The sequence below is a fragment of the Oncorhynchus nerka genome, linkage group LG28 (genome assembly GCF_034236695.1).
Source record: "Oncorhynchus nerka isolate Pitt River linkage group LG28, Oner_Uvic_2.0, whole genome shotgun sequence".
NCBI lineage: Eukaryota > Metazoa > Chordata > Actinopteri > Salmoniformes > Salmonidae > Oncorhynchus > Oncorhynchus nerka.
The window spans coordinates 43,141,811-43,163,179 of record NC_088423.1 but is presented as its reverse complement, the minus strand read 5'-3'; the positions used below and the strand labels follow the sequence as shown (position 1 = coordinate 43,163,179).

Genomic DNA, 21,369 nt, shown 5'->3' with positions numbered 1-21,369 from the left:
TATACGGGATCAGTCCACTGACCCCGAGGTCCATATTGTGTTTGTCTTGTGTTTTGTCCTTCAAGGAGCTGGTTATTCTGGAGGCTACTAGTAGTAGGCCAGTAGTTGAGGTCGAGGCTGGCCAGCCACAGCTCTCTCCCGGTGTCTCTACCATGAGGATGGAGCCGGCCTACCCAGGTGTCTCATCCATTCCCTTCCCCTCTACTCTCTCTGCTGCTATTTCAGTCTCACTGGGCTGGTGCCCACCCTCACAGGGCAAAGTGTGGAAGTTATTTAATTATGATTTATGTTGTTTTGACACTGTACTTTCGGTCAATTTGACCTGAAAGAATAGAAATGAAAATGGGTTGGTTTGAAAAATATATTATGTTCTTTCCCTTGTGACAGGTCTAATCGTCATAGTGGAAAGAGCACCTGCCATTTGAGATGGGTGTTCTCCAGGCTCTAGTATAGGATTATATTAATTGAAATGCAAGGTTTCAATTGTTGTAAAAAGGGTTCAATATGTATCCAAGCTGGAAAAATCTTTTAACAACTGTCAGCTCAGCACGTGACGGTGAAGAGTGATTTATCTCTGTCCGCTGGGATTGTTGATTTCTGCAGCGCTCCGTGTTACAGTTTCATGACAACAACTCAACATTGAAACACTCATTTTAAAGACCACGGAAAGTCTGACTGCGCTGTTCTCTCCCCTGGCTCTATCTGTCCTGGTCTCGCAGAGGTTGTGGAGAAAACGTCCCCCCCTGCTCCAGCCCTGATCCTCCCCTCCAACGCTGGCCAGGACATCGCCCCGACTCAGTCAGCAGGTAAGAGCCCACAGTGACATACAGTGACACGCAGTAACCCGGTGACATCTGGACACAGGTTAGTCGACTGGTCAATGTGCTGCTGACCAGTTAGTAACTACTATCCCTGCTACAAACTCTATCTAAGCTATCCCAAGCTGATTGTGTAAAAATCATGAATGAATAGAGGCCCGCAGACTGGGAACATGGCACTTTCTGGCTCTTCCTGACCTCCTTTCTTTGTCCTTGGGGTTCTACCCAGTTGTATTTCGGGCTTCTTCTATATTTAGGAATCCTGTGTTGCTGTTGAGGGGCCGTGGCAACATGAAGTCTCTCTCTCCACTTTCTAGATGGGAATAGTTTAACAATAGTCTAACAACATCCTCATAAAGGCTTCAAATCACTCCAATGAAAATGCAGAGCAACTTTTTCTCTCTCTCCTGACCCTTAGAGAAATGTATTTGGGTCCTGTATTGTTGTATTTGAGAGACTCCCATTTTAGATGTTGTTGCTGTGGTTATTTGAATCGGAAGGGAAAGGCCAGTGAGGCCAGAGATTTGTGCCATCGCTAGGCAACCACTTGTGTGAAACGCACCTGTTTTGATACCCAGGGTGAGGAAGAGGGGGGACTTTACAGAGCAGTAGAATAGAGATTAGTGTCGGCACGGAGACAAGTGTGGAGGGAAGGGAGTGGGACTATCTGGTTCCAGGCCCACAAAAAGCACCTGGACCAATCAGGGGACCGCTGGGGTATTTGGGGTTATATTTGCTAGGCGGACATCCAAGCACCCAGACCGCTCTCATCTCAGCGTTTTACGTCCCGGTGTCCCGGAAACGTGACACCATATTAAGAAGCCACAACAATTAAGCCACCTGATGACAGATACTCGGTACACTGTGATACATAATTGCGTCTCTCTCTTTAAAAAAAAAATCATCCTGTCATCCTTACTGTGATTAGACTCTGGCCTCTGTGCCTCAACGCTTGCTAATCATTCTCAACATGACGTTTCTTTCTAAAGTACATCCTCGACAAAACACAACAATCGTTTGATTGTAACATGGCGGAGATGCTCTTTAAGGTATAAAGCAACTACACTCGCTAATCATTCTGTAGCTCAATCAACCAATCAGTCAGTCAGTCAATCAAATGATTGTGCATTTTACAAATACATTTGTAACAAAGTGCTAAAATATAACGCTTGACCGAACGGATGAGGGAAATCTCCTTAGGCGGGAAGAAACCTTGACAGGAAGCAAAGTCTAGAGCAGGAGCCCATCCTCCTCTGGTTGGCTGATGTCTTCCCTAAATCCTATATAAAACACAGCAGTAATTGAATGTAACTGTATTTCTGAGGAGATGCCGCTGTGGCATATTTGAGCAATAATACCTTGCCTATTGAAATTTGTACAGTAATACTTAAATTATTTGTAATTCTACCACACTGGCCTGCTGAGCTTTGAAGAATCCCAGCCATTAACAACCACATACATCAGGGATGCGTAATGTATTGTTAATGTGATCTCGAAGCTTGCTGACATTTTGACGACCATTTCCTCAGCAACACTGTAATTCTTAAATACTATATTCATCATCTATCACCACTAATTTAATACCCCTTTCATTTTCTCTTCTTCTCATCAAGTTCTGCAATGGCAAACCGCTCCGTCACTGTGATTGGACAGTTTCGGCTGATATGACGGAGTCCTTAAGTCTCTGGAACTGTAGGTCCAGTGGCCCACTTCTGTAATATGTCTGCATATTGGTGCCTTTTGATGGGCATTAGACACTATGATTTACTTCATTCCATACTTTCCCACTGTGTTATGTCCCACAGCTGACCTCATGTCGAGACATGAGTAGACCGATTGATGCACCCAGTGAGTAGGTTTTGGGATTTTGCCGATTATTGAGACCAAGATCTGTTTTGCATCTTACAATTAAAAATTGCACATAGAAAATACACCAGAAAATACAAAATACAAAGAGAAAAATTCAATAAAGCACACGTGTGAAAAACAATCACATTCCACGGCAAAGAGGTCACCAATCAACACTTTGAAATCAAATCAAATCAAATTGTATTTGTCACATGCGCCGAATACAATAGGTGTAGACGTTACAATGAAATGCTTACTTACAAGCCTACAACCGGCAATGCTTTTTTAAAGAAGTGTTAACTGCGAGATCGGTGCCCCCCCACGGGACGGTTGAGCTAACTTGCGCTAATATGATTAGCATGTAAGTAACAAGAACATTTCGCAGGACATAGACATATCTGATATGGGAAGAAAGCTTAAATTCTTGTTAATCTAACTGCACTGTCCAATTTACTGTAGCTGTTACAGTGAAATAATACTATGATATTGTTTGAGGAGAGTGTACAGTTATGAACTTGAAAATGTATTAATAAACTAATTAGGCACATTTGGGCAGACTTGATACAACATTTGAACAGAAATACAATGGTTCATTGGATCAGTCTAAAACATTACATTTACATTTAAGTCATTTAGCAGACGCTCTTATCCAGAGCGACTTACAAATTGGTGCATTCACCTTATGACATCCAGTGGAACAGTAGTGCATCTAAATCTTTTAAGGGGGGTGAGAGGGATTACTTTATCCTATCCTAGGTATTCCTTAAAGAGGTGGGGTTTCAGGTGTCTCCGGAAGGTGGTGATTGACTCCGCTGTCCTGGCGTCGTGAGGGAGTTTGTTCCAGCATTGGGGGGCCAGAGCAGCGAACAGTTTTGACTGGGCTGAGCAGGAACTGTACTTCCTCAGTGGTAGGGAGGCGAGCAGGCCAGAGGTGGATGAACGCAGTGCCCTTGTTTGGGTGTAGGGCCTGATCAGAGCCTGGAGGTACTGAGGTGCCGTTCCCCTCACAGCTCCGTAGGCAAGCACCATGGTCTTGTAGCGGATGCGAGCTTCAACTGGAAGCCAGTGGAGAGAGCGGAGGAGCGGGGTGACGTGAGAGAACTTGGGAAGGTTGAACACCAGACGGGCTGCGGCGTTCTGGATGAGTTGTAGGGGTTTAATGGCACAGGCAGGGAGCCCAGCCAACAGCGAGTTGCAGTAATCCAGACGGGAGATGACAAGTGCCTGGATTAGGACCTGCGCCGCTTCCTGTGTGAGGCAGGGTCGTACTCTGCGGATGTTGTAGAGCATGAACCTACAGGAACGGGCCACCGCCTTGATGTTAGTTGAGAACGACAGGGTGTTGTCCAGGATCACGCCAAGGTTCTTAGCGCTCTGGGAGGAGGACACAATGGAGTTGTCAACCGTGATGGCGAGATCATGGAATGGGCAGTCCTTCCCGGGAGGAAGAGCAGCTCCGTCTTGCCGAGGTTCAGCTTGAGGTGGTGATCCGTCATCCACACTGATATGTCTGCCAGACATGCAGAGATGCGATTCGCCACCTGGTCATCAGAAGGGGGAAAGGAGAAGATTAATTGTGTGTCGTCTGCATAGCAATGATAGGAGAGACCATGTGAGGTTATGACAGAGCCAAGTGACTTGGTGTATAGCGAGAATAGGAGAGGGCCTAGAACAGAGCCCTGGGGACGCCAGTGGTGAGAGCGCGTGGTGAGGAGACAGATTCTCGCCACGCCACCTGGTAGGAGCGACCTGTCAGGTAGGACGCAATCCAAGCGTGGGCCGCGCCGGAGATGCCCAACTCGGAGAGGGTGGAGAGGAGGATCTGATGGTTCACAGTATCGAAGGCAGCCGATAGGTCTAGAAGGATGAGAGCAGAGGAGAGAGAGTTAGCTTTAGCAGTGCGGAGCGCCTCCGTGATACAGAGAAGAGCAGTCTCAGTTGAATGACTAGTCTTGAAACCTGACTGATTTGGATCAAGAAGGTCATTCTGAGAGAGATAGCGGGAGAGCTGGCCAAGGACGCACGTTCAAGAGTTTTGGAGAGAAAAGAAAGAAGGGATACTGGTCTGTAGTTGTTGACATCGGAGGGATCGAGTGTAGGTTTTTTCAGAAGGGGTGCAACTCTCGCTCTCTTGAAGACGGAAGGGACGTAGCCAGCGGTCAGGGATGAGTTGATGAGCGAGGTGAGGTAAGGGAGAAGGTCTCCGGAAATGGTCTGGAGAAGAGAGGAGGGGATAGGGTCAAGCGGGCAGTTTGTTGGCCGGCCGGCCGTCACAAGACGTGAGATTTCATCTGGAGAGAGAGGGGAGAAAGAGGTCAGAGCACAGGGTAGGGCAGTGTGAGCAGAACCAGCGGTGTCGTTTGACTTAGCAAACGAGGATCGGATGTCGTCGACCTTCTTTTCAAAATGGTTGACGAAGTCATCTGCAGAGAGGGAGGAGGGGGAGGGGAGGAGGATTCAGGAGGGAGGAAAAGGTGGCAAAGAGCTTCCTAGGGTTAGAGGCAGATGCTTGGAATTTAGAGTGGTAGAAAGTGGCTTTAGCAGCAGAGAGAGAAGAGGAAAATGTAGAGAGGAGGGAGTGAAAGGATGCCAGGTCCGCAGGGAGGCGAGTTTTCATCCATTTCCGCTCGGCTGCCCGGAGCCCTGTTCTGTGAGCTCGCAATGAGTCGTCGAGCCACGGAGCGGGAGGGGAGGACCGAGCCGGCCTGGAGGATAGGGGACATAGAGAGTCAAAGGATGCAGAAAGGGAGGAGAGGAGGGTTGAGGAGGCAGAATCAGGAGATAGGTTGGAGAAGGTTTGAGCAGAGGGAAGAGATGATAGGATGGAAGAGGAGAGAGTAGCGGGGGAGAGAGAGCGAAGGTTGGGACGGCGCGATACCATCCGAGTAGGGGCAGTGTGGGAAGTGTTGGATGAGAGCGAGAGGGAAAAGGATACAAGGTAGTGGTCGGAGACTTGGAGGGGAGTTGCAATGAGGTTAGTGGAAGAACAGCATCTAGTAAAGATGAGGTCGAGCGTATTTCCTGCCTTGTGAGTAGGGGGAAGGTGAGAGGGTGAGGTCAAAAGAGGAGAGGAGTGGAAAGAAGGAGGCAGAGAGGAATGAGTCAAAGGTAGACGTGGGGAGGTTAAAGTCGCCCAGAACTGTGAGAGGTGAGCCGTCCTCAGGAAAGGAGCTTATCAAGGCATCAAGCTCATTGATGAACTCTCCGAGGGAACCTGGAGGGCGATAAATGATAAGGATGTTAAGCTTGAAAGGGCTGGTAACTGTTACAGCATGGAATTCAAAGGAGGCGATAGACAGATGGGTAAGGGGAGAAAGAGAGAATGACCACTTGGGAGAGATGAGGATCCCGGTGCCACCACCCCGCTGACCAGAAGCTCTCGGGGTGTGCGAGAACACGTGGGCAGACGAAGAGAGAGCAGTAAGAGTAGCAGTGTTGTCTGTGGTGATCCATGTTTCCGTCAGTGCCAAGAAGTCGAGGGACTGGAGGGGGCATAGGCTGAGATGAACTCTGCCTTGTTGGCCGCAGATCGGCAGTTCCAGAGGCTACCGGAGACCTGGAACTCCACGTGGGTCGTGCGCGCTGGGACCACCAGATTAGGGTGGCCGCGGCCACGCGGTGTGGAGCGTTTGTATGGTCTGTGCAGAGAGGAGAGAACAGGGATAGACAGACACATAGTTGACAGGCTACACAAGAGGCTACGCTAATGCAAAGGAGATTGGAATGACAAGTGGACTACACGTCTCGAGAGTTCAGAAAGTTAAGCTTACGTAGCAAGAATCTTATTGACTAAAATGATTAAAATGATACAGTACTGCTGAAGTAGGCTAGCTGGCAGAGGCTGCGTTGTTGACTATGCACGCTAGCTGGCAATGGCTGCGTTGTTGACACTACACTAATCAAGTCGTTCCGTTGAGTGTAATAGTTTCTACTGTGCTGCTATTCGGGGCTAGCTGGCTAGCTAGCAGTGTTGATTACGTTACGTTGCGTTAAAAGAACGACAATAGCTGGCTAGCTAACCTAGGAAATCGCTCTAGACTACACAATTATCTTTGATACAAAGACGGCTATGTAGCTAGCTATGTAGCTAGCTACGATCAAACAAATCAAGCCGTTGTACTGTAATGAAATGAAATGAAAAATGTGATACTACCTGTGGAGCGAAGCGAAATGCGACCGGGTTGTTGAGTGCGGAAGTTCTGTTCGGTGGACGTTGGCTAGCTGTTGGCTAGCTAGCAGTGTCTCCTACGTTAAGGACGACAAATAGCTGGCTAGCTAACCTCCGTAAATTAAGATAATCACTCTAAAACTACACACTCTAAACTACACAATTATCTTGGATACGAAGACAGCAAAGACAACTATGTAGCTAGCTAACACTACACAAACAAGTCGTTCAGTTGAGTGTAATAGTTGTGCTGCTAATCGGTAGACGGTGGACGTTAGCTAGCTGGCTAGCTGCAGGGCAGATAGCAGTGTAGACTGCATTAGGACGACGAAATACGATAATTACGCAATTATCTATGATACAATTATCTATGATATCTATGATACAAAGACGGCTATGTAGCTAGCTAAGAAGAAATTGCTAAGATTAGACAAATCAAACCGTTGTACTATAATGAAATGTAATGATTACAGTGTGAATCGGACAGCAGCCAATCAAATTGTGTGTGGCATTTGCACATGCAATGCTGCCAACTAGTGGCCAAAATCTAAATAGAGCCTAAAGTGGAATAATACATTGTGGCCTTTCCTTTGCATTTCAAAGATGATCCCAGATCGAATATGTTATATTCTCCTACATTAATTTCACATTTCCACAAACTTCAAAGTGTTTCCTTTCAAATGGTATCAAGAATATGCATGTCCTTGCTTCAGGTCCTGAGCTACAGGCAGTTAGATTTGGGTATGTCATTTTAGGCGAAAATCTGGGGGGGAAAGGGGGCCGATCCTTAAGAGGAATATATTTACTAAATAAACTGAAGTAAAACATTTATAAATACATAAATACAATTAAAAAATAAGTACATTGAAAAGTAACAAATAATTAAAGATCAACAATAAAATAACAGTAAATGCAAATAGTCTGAAAGGCACCAATACATCCATTTGTAGGGAACTCTGAAGATTGTTCCATACTTGGGGTGCAAAGAAACTTAAAGCTAAAAGTCTGTAGCAACAGACGGAATTTCCATAGATATCCATCCCTGTGATCTGGTATGGTAACTCGTTCTTCTATAGGTAAGTAAAGATGTAAGGGAATGAGGGAGTTTTTACAAAATGCAGTGTTTCGACTTACATGAGGTCAAAGAGGGCCATCCTAATTTCTGATAGAGCAAGTAGTGATGAGTGCAAAACCTATCACCCGTTATAAAACCAAGTGCACTGTGGTGAACTACATCTAACGGCTTTAACCCTTTACACTTGTAGAAATTGGCCTATATGGATAGGGCTATAAAAAAGAAAGAAGGTCGCACACTCCCAAACATTTAATGGGTATAGTAACCAACATTTTGGAACGCAGTGCCGTCTTCAGGGTTACATTGTAACTGCTTGATACAGTTATGTAGACAAGCAGTGCAATTAGTGGAACCAATGAACACAGTGAGGGGTGTGTCATAGTAATTAAGGTAATGAGGGATGAAAAACAGTGAAACAAATATTTTACAGCATGTCAATACATGCGGACAATTATTTACATAATCTTATGTCAACATGATTAGATATAATAGAATACATTATGCTAATATCAACAATCATTATTCTTACATTTAATTTACTTTCATCTTTGTTTCATTAGTTCATTTCATATCTTGTTGTGGTTCAAACGTAATGCATAATGAGCATCGTCACCATGGGAAACATGACATGCAGTATAAGCTAAGAAACTGTGGGCAAAAATAAATCATTGGGTTGAAATGGCCTGAGGTCAAATTCAATAATCAGACCACTAGGAGTCAGTGTTTTTAGATAGGAGATCCATTAGGCCTCCCTCTGTAGTAGTAGGGTCCCGATCGTTGGCGGTCGGTGCCATTTAAGAGGAGGGAGTAGGAATCTTTTTTTAATGAGCATGGCCTTATTTCCATTACAGCATATTGGATGACTGTCATTCATATTCTATTCACCCAGTCCAATGTAACAGTGACAGGTTTAGGCAACTACATGATACTCAAATTTTCCCTACACCCATCATGAGGTTGCTACAACCTCGCCTATGAATGACAGTTTACAATGTAGGTGCGTCGAAAGACAAATTTGAGGTGACAGACAGTGATATTCAATACTGCCTTGCACATTATTGCCTGCATCTAGCTGATATAGAGTGTAATCATTAGTCCAACAGTTGCAAACAAGAGTTTCTGTTGGACAAATTCAGGTATGTTTATCCCCGTTTTGTCACGTTTGCGAAACATTTTTTAGGCGGAATAAATACACCCCTGATCACGCGTAGACACGGTTCACTTTCATAGCAGCCACGTTGTATTATTTCTTGCATCCATGAGCTCTCCTCCTTTCACCTCTACCCTTCGCGTGTGGACTTCAATGCACAACCCATCAGCTGTATGTGACGAAGCAGAAAAACCTTTCCAAGCCAAACCGCTACACACAGCCTACATCATTGTCACCATATTAGCTAAAGTAACGTCATAGTCAGCATAGATAGTAGACCTAACGCGTTAGTAAACCCGCTACAGTCATGCAGTAACCGTTACAGTGTACAGTCAGTAAGCAGTTACACCAGCGGGCCCCGGTGGCATTAAATTAGTCAAACCAAAAGTTTACCTCGACTTGGAAGAGTTCCAGTGTTGTGTTGGAAAGTCATAGCCAGCTAGCTAACATAGCATCCCTCTGTTTCAGCAGTGTGTTTCAGTAGGCTAGACTAGATGGCCACATTTACATCTCTCCCTCTCTCTTCCTTTTTTCTTTCTTGCTTCTCCTTCATTTTGGAAGAAATGAATTTGTTAAAAACTGTTGAACTACTGTCTTTCTCTCTCTTTGAGTCAACTACTCATCACATTTTATGCACTGCAGTGCTAGCTAGCTGTAGCTTATGCTTTCAGTACCAGATTAATTATCTGATCCTTTGATTGGGTGGACAACATGTCAGTTAATGCTGCAAGAGCTCTGGAGGATGTCCTCTGGGAGTTGTCATAATTACTGTGTAAGTCACTCTATGGAAGGGGGTGAGAACCAAGAGCCTCCTAGGCTTTGTATTGAAGTCATTGTACTCAGAGGCGAACGGAAGCTAGCTGTCCTTCGGCTACACCATGGTGCTACCCTACAGAGTGCTGTTGCTGCTACTATAGACCTTATTTGCAAAATAGTTTTAATCAATTATTTGGTGACGTGATTATATTTAGTATAGTTTCATCTAAAAAGGATATATTTTTACAATGTTTTACTATTTTTATTTTTATGAAAGTAACTGAGGAGGATTGTCCTCCCTTTCCTCCTCTGAGTAGCCTGCAACTGGTCTCGATGTTACCTCTCCTTGAGAGAGTAACATGCTCGATACCTGTGTATTTGAGGGAGGAGATAGGATGTTTAGCTTCAACAAAGTGAGCTGCTACTGTGCAGTCGGTATTCTTACACCTGATTGAGCTGCGGTGTTCAGCTATACATTGTTTTAACCAAGTTTCAGAGAGTACAATAATGTCAGGGTTAGTATCTTGGACCCAAATGCTTAATGCCTAACATATACATTTTTGAGTGAATCCTCTGCACATTTTAAAAAAAAATCTCTGGTACTTTTATATACTTTTTAGCTAGTAGTTATGAAAGTAGAGCCAAAAGTGGTCCACACAAATTGCATATTATGTCACGTGCAGATATGTGCACCACATCATTGCGCTCTCTCACTATGATGTGTGTGCATCTTGCTAGCTGTCACTCAAATGGGGAGGGGCTGAAGCTCATTGACTGGAACGCGAATTGCTAGGGAGCTGGCCCACGTGGGGGAAAATGTAGGGGAAATGGCGCCACACAACTTCCTGGAAACAGTTGCTATCAAACTAGGAATTTTGCGGCTAATTGAGGTAAGACAGTAATTCTGCTCATAGATTATACACGTACGAACTAAACATTGACATGAACCTAACATTGACACATCCAGCCCAAAGCGTGAGGTTTTAAAAATGCAAAGTTCCGGAGCATGTCTTTAAGTTCGCCAGCTCAAGAACCTTATGAGATTTAAAGTCAGAGGGGGTTTCCAAGCTAATAAGCATTGGCTTATCAGCAGTTGTTGGTTGGGCGTGCTGAATCCTTGCCAATATTTGTCATACAGAAACACATTTGCAGCCATGAATGGGAAGTTGATGAGAATATCGGCTAGGGAGAGGAAAGGCCATTTGCAGGAATGGAATAGATTTGTTTATGCTGCGCATATAGATACAGTATTTATGTATTTAGTATTTGAAGAGTAGCATGAGGTTTCCTCTATGATTGTGTTCAGCATGCATACTCAAAATCCTGCTATTTTGGGTCTCTCTCTCTCTCGTTCTCTCTCTCTTTCTGTCTCTTTCTCTCTGTCTCTCTCTTTCTCTCTCTCTCTGTCTCTGTCTCTCGGCCAGAGGTGGATGAGTGCCAGGTCAACCCTCACATCTGTGGCCAGGGGATCTGCTACAACACTGTGGAGGGTTATACCTGCATCTGTAGAGAGGGCTACCAGATGGATGAGACACACACCACCTGTGTCGGTAAGAAACAAGACTTACATCAGTAAATGGGAATATTTTGTTATTTTATTTAACCTTTATCTAACTAGGCAAGTCAGTTAAGAACAAATTCTTATTTACAATGACAGCCTACAATGACGGCCTTTTCTGAATATACTTGTGATATATAATGATTTAACTAGCCTTTCAGCATTTTGGAGTTATGTGTGAATGTTGTAGAATAATCATTTAGTTACCGCTTTGGTGCAGTGGTGGTTTGAAATAAACACTATCTATACTCATAATACTTTAATCCACTTACATTAGCATGTCAGTATGTTTCTTAGCAAGTTGACCCATGTTCCATCCCATGACTCCTGCCTTGCTACAGATGTTGATGAATGCCTGGAGTCTGCATCACTGTGCTCCAACGGCCGCTGCAGGAACACTCCTGGCAGCTTCCTGTGTGTGTGCCAACCAGGCTTCATGACAGATGAGGAGGGAACCAGTTGCATTGGTAAAGTCATTTCACACACATACCACCACACTCCCTGAGATTCAATACGTGTTGTGCACCGCAGCAGCACACATTTGGAAAGCCGTTTGTGTGTTTTCATTTTTGTTGAAACCCCTAGTTATTTCCCCAGTTGTCTCCAGTATAGTTCCCCATTGGCATTGTCACCCCTCCCTGGAGATAGGGGCTGCATTTTAGGAGATGACCACAGTGTGGCCCATTAGCGACGTCCTCCCCATCCTCCTCCCCATCCTGGGATATAAATACTGTGAACACTGTCATTAGGTGGTTTCTGGTGTTTCTACACAGATTTTCTCTTCCACAAAATGACACAAAATGAGGTTTGCGGAGGCATAAAGCCAATGATTATTTCCCCGTAACTGTACTGTACTGTAACAGTCAAACATCTGAAAAGGAAATAAGGAGGATATAATTTATCACCGTTTGCCAGAGATTTCCATGTGGATATGAGTACTTGATCTATTATTAATATTAATAAGAGTGCAAAAACAGGCAACTTGGAGGGCAACAGCCCTAAATCTTCAATAAGACAGATGGAACATTGAGTGGCTAGTTATACTTGAATCCAATGATGAAAACGAAACTATACTGGAGAAAAATATAAACACAACATGCAGTGTGTTGGTCCCATGTTTCATGAGTTGAAATAAAAAATCCCTGAAATGTTTCATACACAAATAGCTTATTTCTCTAAAATGTTGTGTTCAAATTGGTTTATATCTCTGTTAGTGAGCATTTCTCCTTTGCCAATATAATCTATCCACCTGACAGGTGTGGCATATCAAGAAGTTGATATTTCTGTCTGTAATAAAGCCCTTTTGTGGGAAAAACTCATTCTGATTGGCTGGGCCTGGATCCCCAGTGGGAGCCCACCCACCCCCCAGCATGTTACACTCCTGCCCAGTCATGTGAAATCCATAGATTAGGGCCTAATGAATCTTTCAATTGACTGGTTTCCTTATATGAACTGTAACATCTTTGAAATTGTTGCATGTTGCGTTTATATTTTTGTTCAGTTTAAAAATACTTTGAAAACACTTACTTAACCAGAGGCAACACTACATGACGAGTTAAAACCGAAATAAAGTTTTCCACTCCATGTCCAGTCTGTTTCTTGCCTGTCGTCATTTTGCTGAGTCATGCATTTACACTCTCTACTTCAAGGTGGGGGGGATGTTTGGTTACTAAGGAAGGGAGTGGTGTCCTGGATACCACTCCCCTCCAATTAGAGTCCCTGTTTCCTTCCTGGTTGGTTCTGTCTTTTGTAATGTCCCACAGGAAGTCCCGCCCAGGGCCCTCAGAGGAAGTTTATGTCACCTTAAGCTGGCTTTGTTCCATTTTAGGGGGCTGGAAGGGCATGAAGCAGAGACAGTCCTGTCATGAATCCGCAATGTCCATGATATTCAGTTAAAGTCAAGGAAAGAGCGTCATGAGTCACTCTTCTAGCTCTCTGTAATGCCAGACTGTCCAAATCGTTTAGATCGATGGATATCACATTCAGACTGGGGTACATAGAGATCTGGCACAGATCTACGGACGAACCAGGAGATTCCATCACTTTAGGCTGAACTTCCGCTGCCCTTGTTGATATTGGACAGAGTAATGTCTGACATGTTTGTAAAACAGAAGTGACACAGCACTAAAATGATGTGTACCCCATCACATTTCTCCGGGGTTTTGGGGATTATGCTTATGTTCTTAATGGGTTTGGGTGAGTACCAAGAAAGGGTTGATTATGCTTGAAAGATTGAGTATCTTTGGAGCCAGTTACTATCCTCAAATCTCTCCTTCTCGCTCCCACCCCCGTCTTTCCCTCCATTCCTCTCTCTCCCCTCCTCTTCCTCTCTGTATCCCTCGCTCAGATTTAAACGAGTGTCTGAACTCCCACGCTTGTCCTGAGGATGGCTTTTGTGTCAACAATGTGGGTTCCTACATCTGTCGGCACTGTGACGGCGGCTTCAGGATGAGCCCAACAGGCCAGTGTGAAGGTACAAGAAGCGCCCTTCAACGATTTGGGTTCAAGCTTTAGGGGCAAGAGAATTAGAGGGGGGTTCATGGTAAGACAATGCCATGGTTGTTTCTGACATATTAACAACATGATATGCATATTGCCGACTTACACATCACCCACACTTAAATCCTTGGCCTTTTGTGGTGTTGATTCAGTGCTTGCCTCTCTCCTCGACTCTCTCTTTCTTTCCCCCCACCTCTACACTCTCTCTCTTCTCTCTCTCTCTCTCTCTCCTCTCTCTCTCTCTCTCACAGATATAGATGAGTGTCTGGACATGGGTGTGTGTCCATCCGGCATGTGCATCAACTTGCTGGGCTCTTATGAGTGTGATTCGTGTCCAGAGGGCTTCCAGGGCCAGGGAGGACAGTGTGTCGGTATGTGACTGCACATTCTCTCTCTCTCTCACAAATAATCAGGAGCATCCAAATTACTGGAGTGGCTTGGCTCTGAATTGAAAATTCTATACTGCCTGGGGGGGACAAAGCTGTTAGGTGTGTGCTTTGTCCTGGGGCATTGGCTCGTCCCCCACTCCATCTCTCTTACACTCTGCCTTTACTACGAAGTCCAAGAGTTTCCTCAGAACCCCTGAGCCACAGTACTGGTTCACTGCTTCTCTGTCTTCTCAAAGCCCTCACACAGACTGAAAGCAGGGGAATTGGGACATAGACTGTATTTCCGACAGGGTGTATATCGAGAGGATATCACTATTTAGAATTTCTAATACTACCCTGCACTGACAATTATAAGTGTTTACCCTGCTGTTGGTCATATACAGAATACAGTGCTGTAGCTAGGGCTGTTACGGTGACATACTACTGCCACACCGGCGGTCACGAGTCATGATGGCAGTCAAATTCCATGTTCTACCGTTTGCGGTAATTAGACATCTCCAAGCTCTGATGCTGCCAATGGTCATTAGTAGCCTACCAAACTTACTAACTGCCTGGTACTCTGCACTCTATCACTCTGACATCAATGCAAATGTAATCGAAAATCTAATCAAACACTTCATGACAGCCCATGAGCTCATGTTGTGCAATATTTCTATAGGCCATGCAATTGCGTGAGAAAACAGAGTGATGGCCTCTATTAAAAAGAGGAGGATCCAATCAGCTTTCTATATGCTAGGCCTACTATATTTATTTCTCAACCTTCCGAATATTAAGCACGCTGCTTCTTTTTAAAACAGGAGTAAAGCCTACCTGGCTGATATATAAATGAACCACAGGGAAAGCATCCTTCATTCACTATTAAAGTGCATCGATTAAATGTATTTTTTTTCCCGCTGCCCCTGTTTCGAGACAGATACAGTACATAATAATGGTCCATTCCAAATCAAAACATTATTTCCCACATATATTATTTAGTGTATGTAAAGACATGATTAAATCAAGAAGCATTGCTGCGCTTATAATGTTAAGAAATAGCCTAATAGTTTATCAACATTTTAAGCTAAATGTTCTCATCTGTTGCTTCAGGCTCAAATAGGTCAACTTTTGCACTATGGGGATAGTCGATTGACATAAGTTAGTGCTTTTGCTGTTAGTTAGGCCTACTCATCTTGTTGGCTGATGAAAAGTAAATGTGGACCGTTCTTCCAATATCTTCAATATGCACCTCGGAAATGGATAAGGACGCACGCTGTTGCGTCCAGGTGTGTCTGTCTTCACTTGTAGCCTGTGAGAAAGACCCGATCACGTGACTGAGAGCCATGTGAGTGAGAGGTGCTTCGGCACGCAGCGGGGAGAAGGGAATTATAATTATCATATTCAGATCAAGGGCATAGCACCACTGGTGCAAAAGGCATGGATTTTTTAGGGGCTTAATGGCCACACAAAGGGAATGCAGACGGGAAATTCAAGGCATTATCAAGTGCTTGTCAAATTGTGAATGAGAGACTAATGAAGTGTGTACAGTTTGCGCAAAAAAACTAAGCAGAGCTCAAGCCTTTCATACAACCTTTTTTTTTTAAAATTGTCATTAGAGTCGCATCATACAGCCTTGGAATGTATTAAAAATCAAAACATATAGCTCTACATTTGTTACATAAATAACTCTAAATTAATCATATAATAGTACCTGTTTCTTTGTTAACTGCTCAACACAGAATAACCGCATGTGCATGTGCGCACTCCCTCAAATCGTTTGGAGAAAATATATTTTTTATAAAAAAATTGCTACGGAATTCTAAGCCATATTGTCTGCTAAATGAACTATTGTAGCCCACAGCCATATGGCATAGTCAGATCAGTGCCTAACACAAGGACAACGCAGAGTGTGTTATTCTGTTCTTCTGAAATAGACTACATTTTCTTCATATCATGCTTCTTTAGACCTGTCTAAAATAAATAAATAATGGATTTCTTGTGAAGGTGTAGGCTAAATTACATGGATTTATTAGACTTTTTAAAAATGTAGATGTTCCAAAGGTCTGCATCAGTGACCTTGTAGGCTATGCTTGGAAGACAGGAGATGCTAAATGTGTTTAAGTTAATTAACAGTCAATTACTGTGAGACCGGCAGTTATTTGCTTGACAATCACCGGCTGACAAAATGTCGTGACCGCCACAGCCCTAGCTGTAGCCACATTCTGAAACGCACTAGCTAGATGCGGAATGCAGAGTAGGTCGCTGGGTACAGTCTGTATTGTCAGTGAGGTACATGATGCCTCACATCAGCTTTAATCCTAGCTCCAGGACATCATGTGAGCTGCCTGGGAGACCTGCAGCAGAATCAACGCACACATTCCACGAGTGAATTTCCTACACTTTATAGACCGTATTCCACAGCCGTATTATTTAACCATGAGGAATAATCTAATCTCATTCCTAAACCGTTTCTGTTTAATGGACAAAGAACACCTCAGGAAACAAATGTAGTATTTCTGTTTACGCTCAGTACAGTATAAGTCCCACAAATCAACCAATGAAAAAGCCACCATATGGACCCACATTTTCCTGGAAGTCGACCGGTTTCTGTTGAAACTATAGGTGCGTCACTCAGCCCTTCCAGAGAGTACGTGTCGCATGTGGTGGATGGTTGACTGTGAGGTTGTGAGCAGTATTCACACAGTGTCCTGACCCAGCCAAGCCACAGTGGGTGGGCAGGGTGCAGGTCGGGACAGGAAATCATTAGGCCATGTGACACATAGGGAGACCTCTAGAGTCTCACTTGAGGTAGTGGTGCTGGTTTAGGTCCTTAGCTAGGTCATGCCAACTTTCAATGGGTCTGTTTCGTGTGGTTGTATCTTATCCAAGACAATGAGGGTTGTTTACACACATTATGATGCAGTTCCAGGTGCGTTACCTTATGCCAAGTGAAGGTTGGCCCAAACATTGGTTTTGAGATCCATTAAACACACTGTGAAGCATGAAAAAATAACATTGTCCTGGAGTTTGGTTTTCTAATATCATATCCAACATGGCAGTATGTTTAGACATTTGAGATATTAAACACATTGTAAAAATCTTTGACTACATTTCTTTCCCTCCTGTTTGCTTGACTCTGCCCAGATGTAGATGAATGCCTGCACCAGTCAACTTGTGCCAATGGGAAGTGCTCCAACTTTGAGGGATATTTTGTCTGCTCGTGTAACGATGGATTCACGCTCAGCCTAGATGGACAATCATGTGAAGGTAACACCCTAATTCTAGTGCTTTATGGTGTTATGGGACTTTCAAGTGACAACTCAAAACTAGCTCTACCAAGTCCCTGAATGATCTAGAAGACTGGATTCCATTATTACTGGATGATATCATAGTTTAGAGAGAATCACCATTTTGTCCAAACTGAATTAGCCACTGGTTAGAATCTTCCAGAAAACCCATAAATGTAAACAGCATAATAGCGGCAAAGAGCGAATGCCGTAAAAGTAAGCACATATTACCTCATAATCACTTATTTGTTTGGGCACTGTTTGTATATGTGACATAATGAATGACTCTGCCTGTCTAAGACAGTCAGTTTAGCACAGCGAAGCACTTTTCCCGAACTTTTCCAACAGTGTCTTTAATGCCAGTCACAAGGCGCCTTGCTTAAGATGGAGACCTTGTAATGCAGGTTTATAAATCATTCAGAATTGGCCTGGCAGCGCTCAACCTTTTCAGCGGACCGTTGTGCCCACAGTGAAGCTATTGGGCCCTGCTAAATAAATGATGGAATTTCAGTAATCACCCTGGGCTGTTTGGGGTAATGAAAGTATATGAAACCCTTAAGAGTTGCGGTATATCAATATTTCGTCATCTTTCTCCCAATACGCCGCATCAATATCTCTCGCTGTTTACCTGGCCCACCTCTTGCACCTGAAATGAGAATAATCTTTTCCCTGCTACCTTGCTCTTGGAGTTTGTGTATCAAAGTGTGAGGCGATTCAACCCCAGGAAAACTTGAAAATAGAATATATGTTCAGGAAATGTTTATATACATGTTTTTACATTTGTAGCACAAACTATTTTTTTGAAAATCATGAGGAAAGTGGCCATTTTAGGCCCTTTTTAGACCTAGACATGCCTCCTGTAAAACACTATGATCTGTGAACATTACATGATACAGACAACATCTTGGTCATTATACTCTTATAATGTGCAAATATGGAGGATGTCTAGATTCTGAGCCCACTAGCTTGTAGAGTATATTGTTTAAAACAATATGTATACAAATTAGCACAATAAAAAAGGGTACTTTGAGATATTCCTATCAATATGTTGAATTTTTGATAAATGAATGTGAAAAATAATCCCTATTTGAGAGCACATCATAAGAAGTATGATGAAACCAAGATGTTGTCTGTACGGTTCATGGATCATAGGGTCTTAGAAGAGACACGTATAGGTTTAAAACGGGCGGACAATTGCCACTTTCATCAGGATTTTCAAAATGTTTTTGATATTGTTTGCATACATCACATCCTTCCTCCCTATTATTTCTTAAGTTAATAGATTCTCTATGGTGTGGACAGCACTAGCATTCAAGATGCGGTAGAAAGGCCAATATAATTGACAATTCCTTGAACACAGCTTTCGCATTTAATTCACATTATTTCAAGTATTATTATTACAAAAATGGTATGTTATGCCTCTTTTCAGCCTCAAATGGGAACGGGCCGTGTTTGATGTTATTGACTTTTAGAATCCTCAATGTAGCATCTGAACTAGAGGTCGACTGATTAATCGGAATGGCCGATTAATTAGGGCCGATTTCAAGTTTTCATAACAAATCGGAAATATATATTTTTGCACACCTTTATTTAATCTTTATTTAACTAGGCAAGTCAGTTAAGAACACATTCTTATTTTCAATGACGGCCTAGGAACTGTGGGTTAACTGCCTCGTTCAGGGGCAGAACGTCAGATTTTCACCTTGTCAGCTCGGGGGATTCAATCTTGCAACCTTACAGTTAACTAGTCCAACGCTCTAACCACCTGCCTCTCATTGCACTCCACGAGGAGACTGCCTGTAACGCTAATGCAGTAAGAAGCCAAGGTAAGTTGCTAGCTAGCATTAAACTAATCTTATAAAAAACAATTAATCAATCATAATCACTAGTTAACTACACATGGTTGATGATATTACTAGTTTATCTAGCGTGTCCTGTGTTGCATATAATCGATGCGGTGCGTATCGTTGCTCCAATGTGTACCTAACCATGAACATCAATGCCTTTCTTAAAATCAATACACAGAAGTATATATTTTTAAACCTGCATATTTAGCTAAAAGAAATCCAGGTTAGCAGGCAATATTAACCAGGTGAAATTGTGTCACTTCTCTTGCGTTCATTGCACACAGAGTCAGTGTATATTCAACAGTTTGGGCTGCCTAATTTGCCAGAATTTTACGTAGTTATGACATAACATTGAAGGTTGTGCAATGTAACAGCAATATTTAGACTTATGGATGCCACCCGTTAGATAAAATACGGAACGGTTCCGTATTTCACTGAAAGAGTAAACGTCTTGTTTTCGAGATGATAGTTTCCGGATTCGACCATATTAATGACCTAAGGCTAAATCTATGATTTGATAGAGCAGTCTGACTGAGTGGTGGTAGGCAGCAGCAGGCTCTTAAGCATTCATTCAAACAGCACTTTCGTGCGTTTTGCCAGCAGCTCTTCGTTGTGCGTCAAGCATTGCGCTGTTTATGACTTCAAGCCTATCAACTCCCGAGATTCGGCTGGTGTAACCGATGTAAAATGGATAGCTAGTTAGCGGGGTGCGCGCTAATAGCGTTTCAAACGTCACTCGCTCTGTTCCTGGTTCGAGCCCAGGGAGGAGCGAGGAGAGGGATGGAAGCTATACTATTACACTGGCAATACTAAAGTGCCTATAAGGACATCCAATAGTCAAAGGTATATGAAATACAAGTGGTAGAGAGAGAAATGTCCTATAATTCCTATAATAACTACAACCTAAAACTTCTTACCTGGGAATATTGAAGACAAGGAACCACCAGCTTTCATATGCTCTCATGTTCTGAGCAAGGAACTTAAATGTTAGCTTTCTTACATGACACATATTGTACTTTTACTTTCTTCAACGCTTTGTTTTTGCATTATTTAAACCAAATTGAACATGTTTCAGTATTTATTTGAGGCTAAATTGATTTTATTGATGTATTATATTAAGTTAAAATAAGCGTTCATTCAGTATTGTTGTAATTGTCATTATTACAAAAAAACTAAAAACAAATCGGCCGATTAATCGGTATCAGCTTCTTTTGGTCCTCCAATAATTGGTATCGGTATCGGCGTTGAAAAATCATAATCGGTCGACCTCTAATCTAAACCTTCCAAATGTCATGGCATATATTTATTTTATTGTATATAACTGCCTTAATGTTTCTGGACCCCTGCCTTGGCAGCAGCTAATGGGAATCCTGAATAAATACAAATACCTTACTGCTTTTGTTTGATGATTTGTATGCTAGTTCTGCCCTAACAGTGCTGTGTGTTGTGCCCCAGATGTGGATGAGTGCCAGGATGAGCAGGTGTGTACCAGGGGGCACTGCCAGAACACTGTGGGTTCTTACCTGTGTAACTGTGGGCCGGGCTTTAGGGCCTCCCCGGCGGGGGACCAGTGTGACGGTAAGACTCTTACTACCCTCTGACTCTTACCATTACACACTGACTTACACCGTTATACGCTGACTCATACCATTGTACACTTACTCATACAATTACACCCTCACGTTCAGAACTGCACACTGTCTCATGCGGTACAATGTCCTACTGTGCAGTGGATGTTTTGGGACACTTTGCAGTTAACTGTGTTTAGATAGATCTGAAAAGAAGTTCTTAAAACCACTCGGTTCTGATAATGATTCTGAAGATTGCATTTTTGGACTCAGCATCAGCAAAAACAGTATCAATATTATGTACATTGTTAATCTAGTTGAATGTATTTTGAATCATGGAATGTACAGCATCAATCCACCAATCTATTTATAACACTCTTCCTTTTGATTGTTGAACTTGTGTTGCTGTCAGATGCTCAGGTTTGTTGAT

General features: G+C 43.2%; 1 protein-coding gene across 6 annotated transcripts in view; it reads left to right on the top strand.

The window, feature by feature from the left end:
• Positions 1–21,369, top strand: part of LOC115113249 (latent-transforming growth factor beta-binding protein 1) — a 138,247-nt gene that overhangs the window by 92,740 nt on the left and 24,138 nt on the right. For 4 of the 6 annotated variants that reach the window (XM_029640699.2, XM_029640700.2, XM_029640697.2 and 1 more), the window contains 8 exons: positions 66–177; positions 720–806; positions 11,240–11,365; positions 11,715–11,840; positions 13,721–13,846; positions 14,124–14,243; positions 17,382–17,504; positions 20,827–20,949. In XM_029640699.2, coding sequence (XP_029496559.1) covers positions 66–177; positions 720–806; positions 11,240–11,365; positions 11,715–11,840; positions 13,721–13,846; positions 14,124–14,243; positions 17,382–17,504; positions 20,827–20,949 — 943 coding nt within the window. The remainder of the gene's footprint in view (positions 1–65; positions 178–719; positions 807–11,239; positions 11,366–11,714; positions 11,841–13,720; positions 13,847–14,123; positions 14,244–17,381; positions 17,505–20,826; positions 20,950–21,369) is intronic. The other 2 variants (XM_029640698.2, XM_065012811.1) reach the window with 1 other exon arrangement.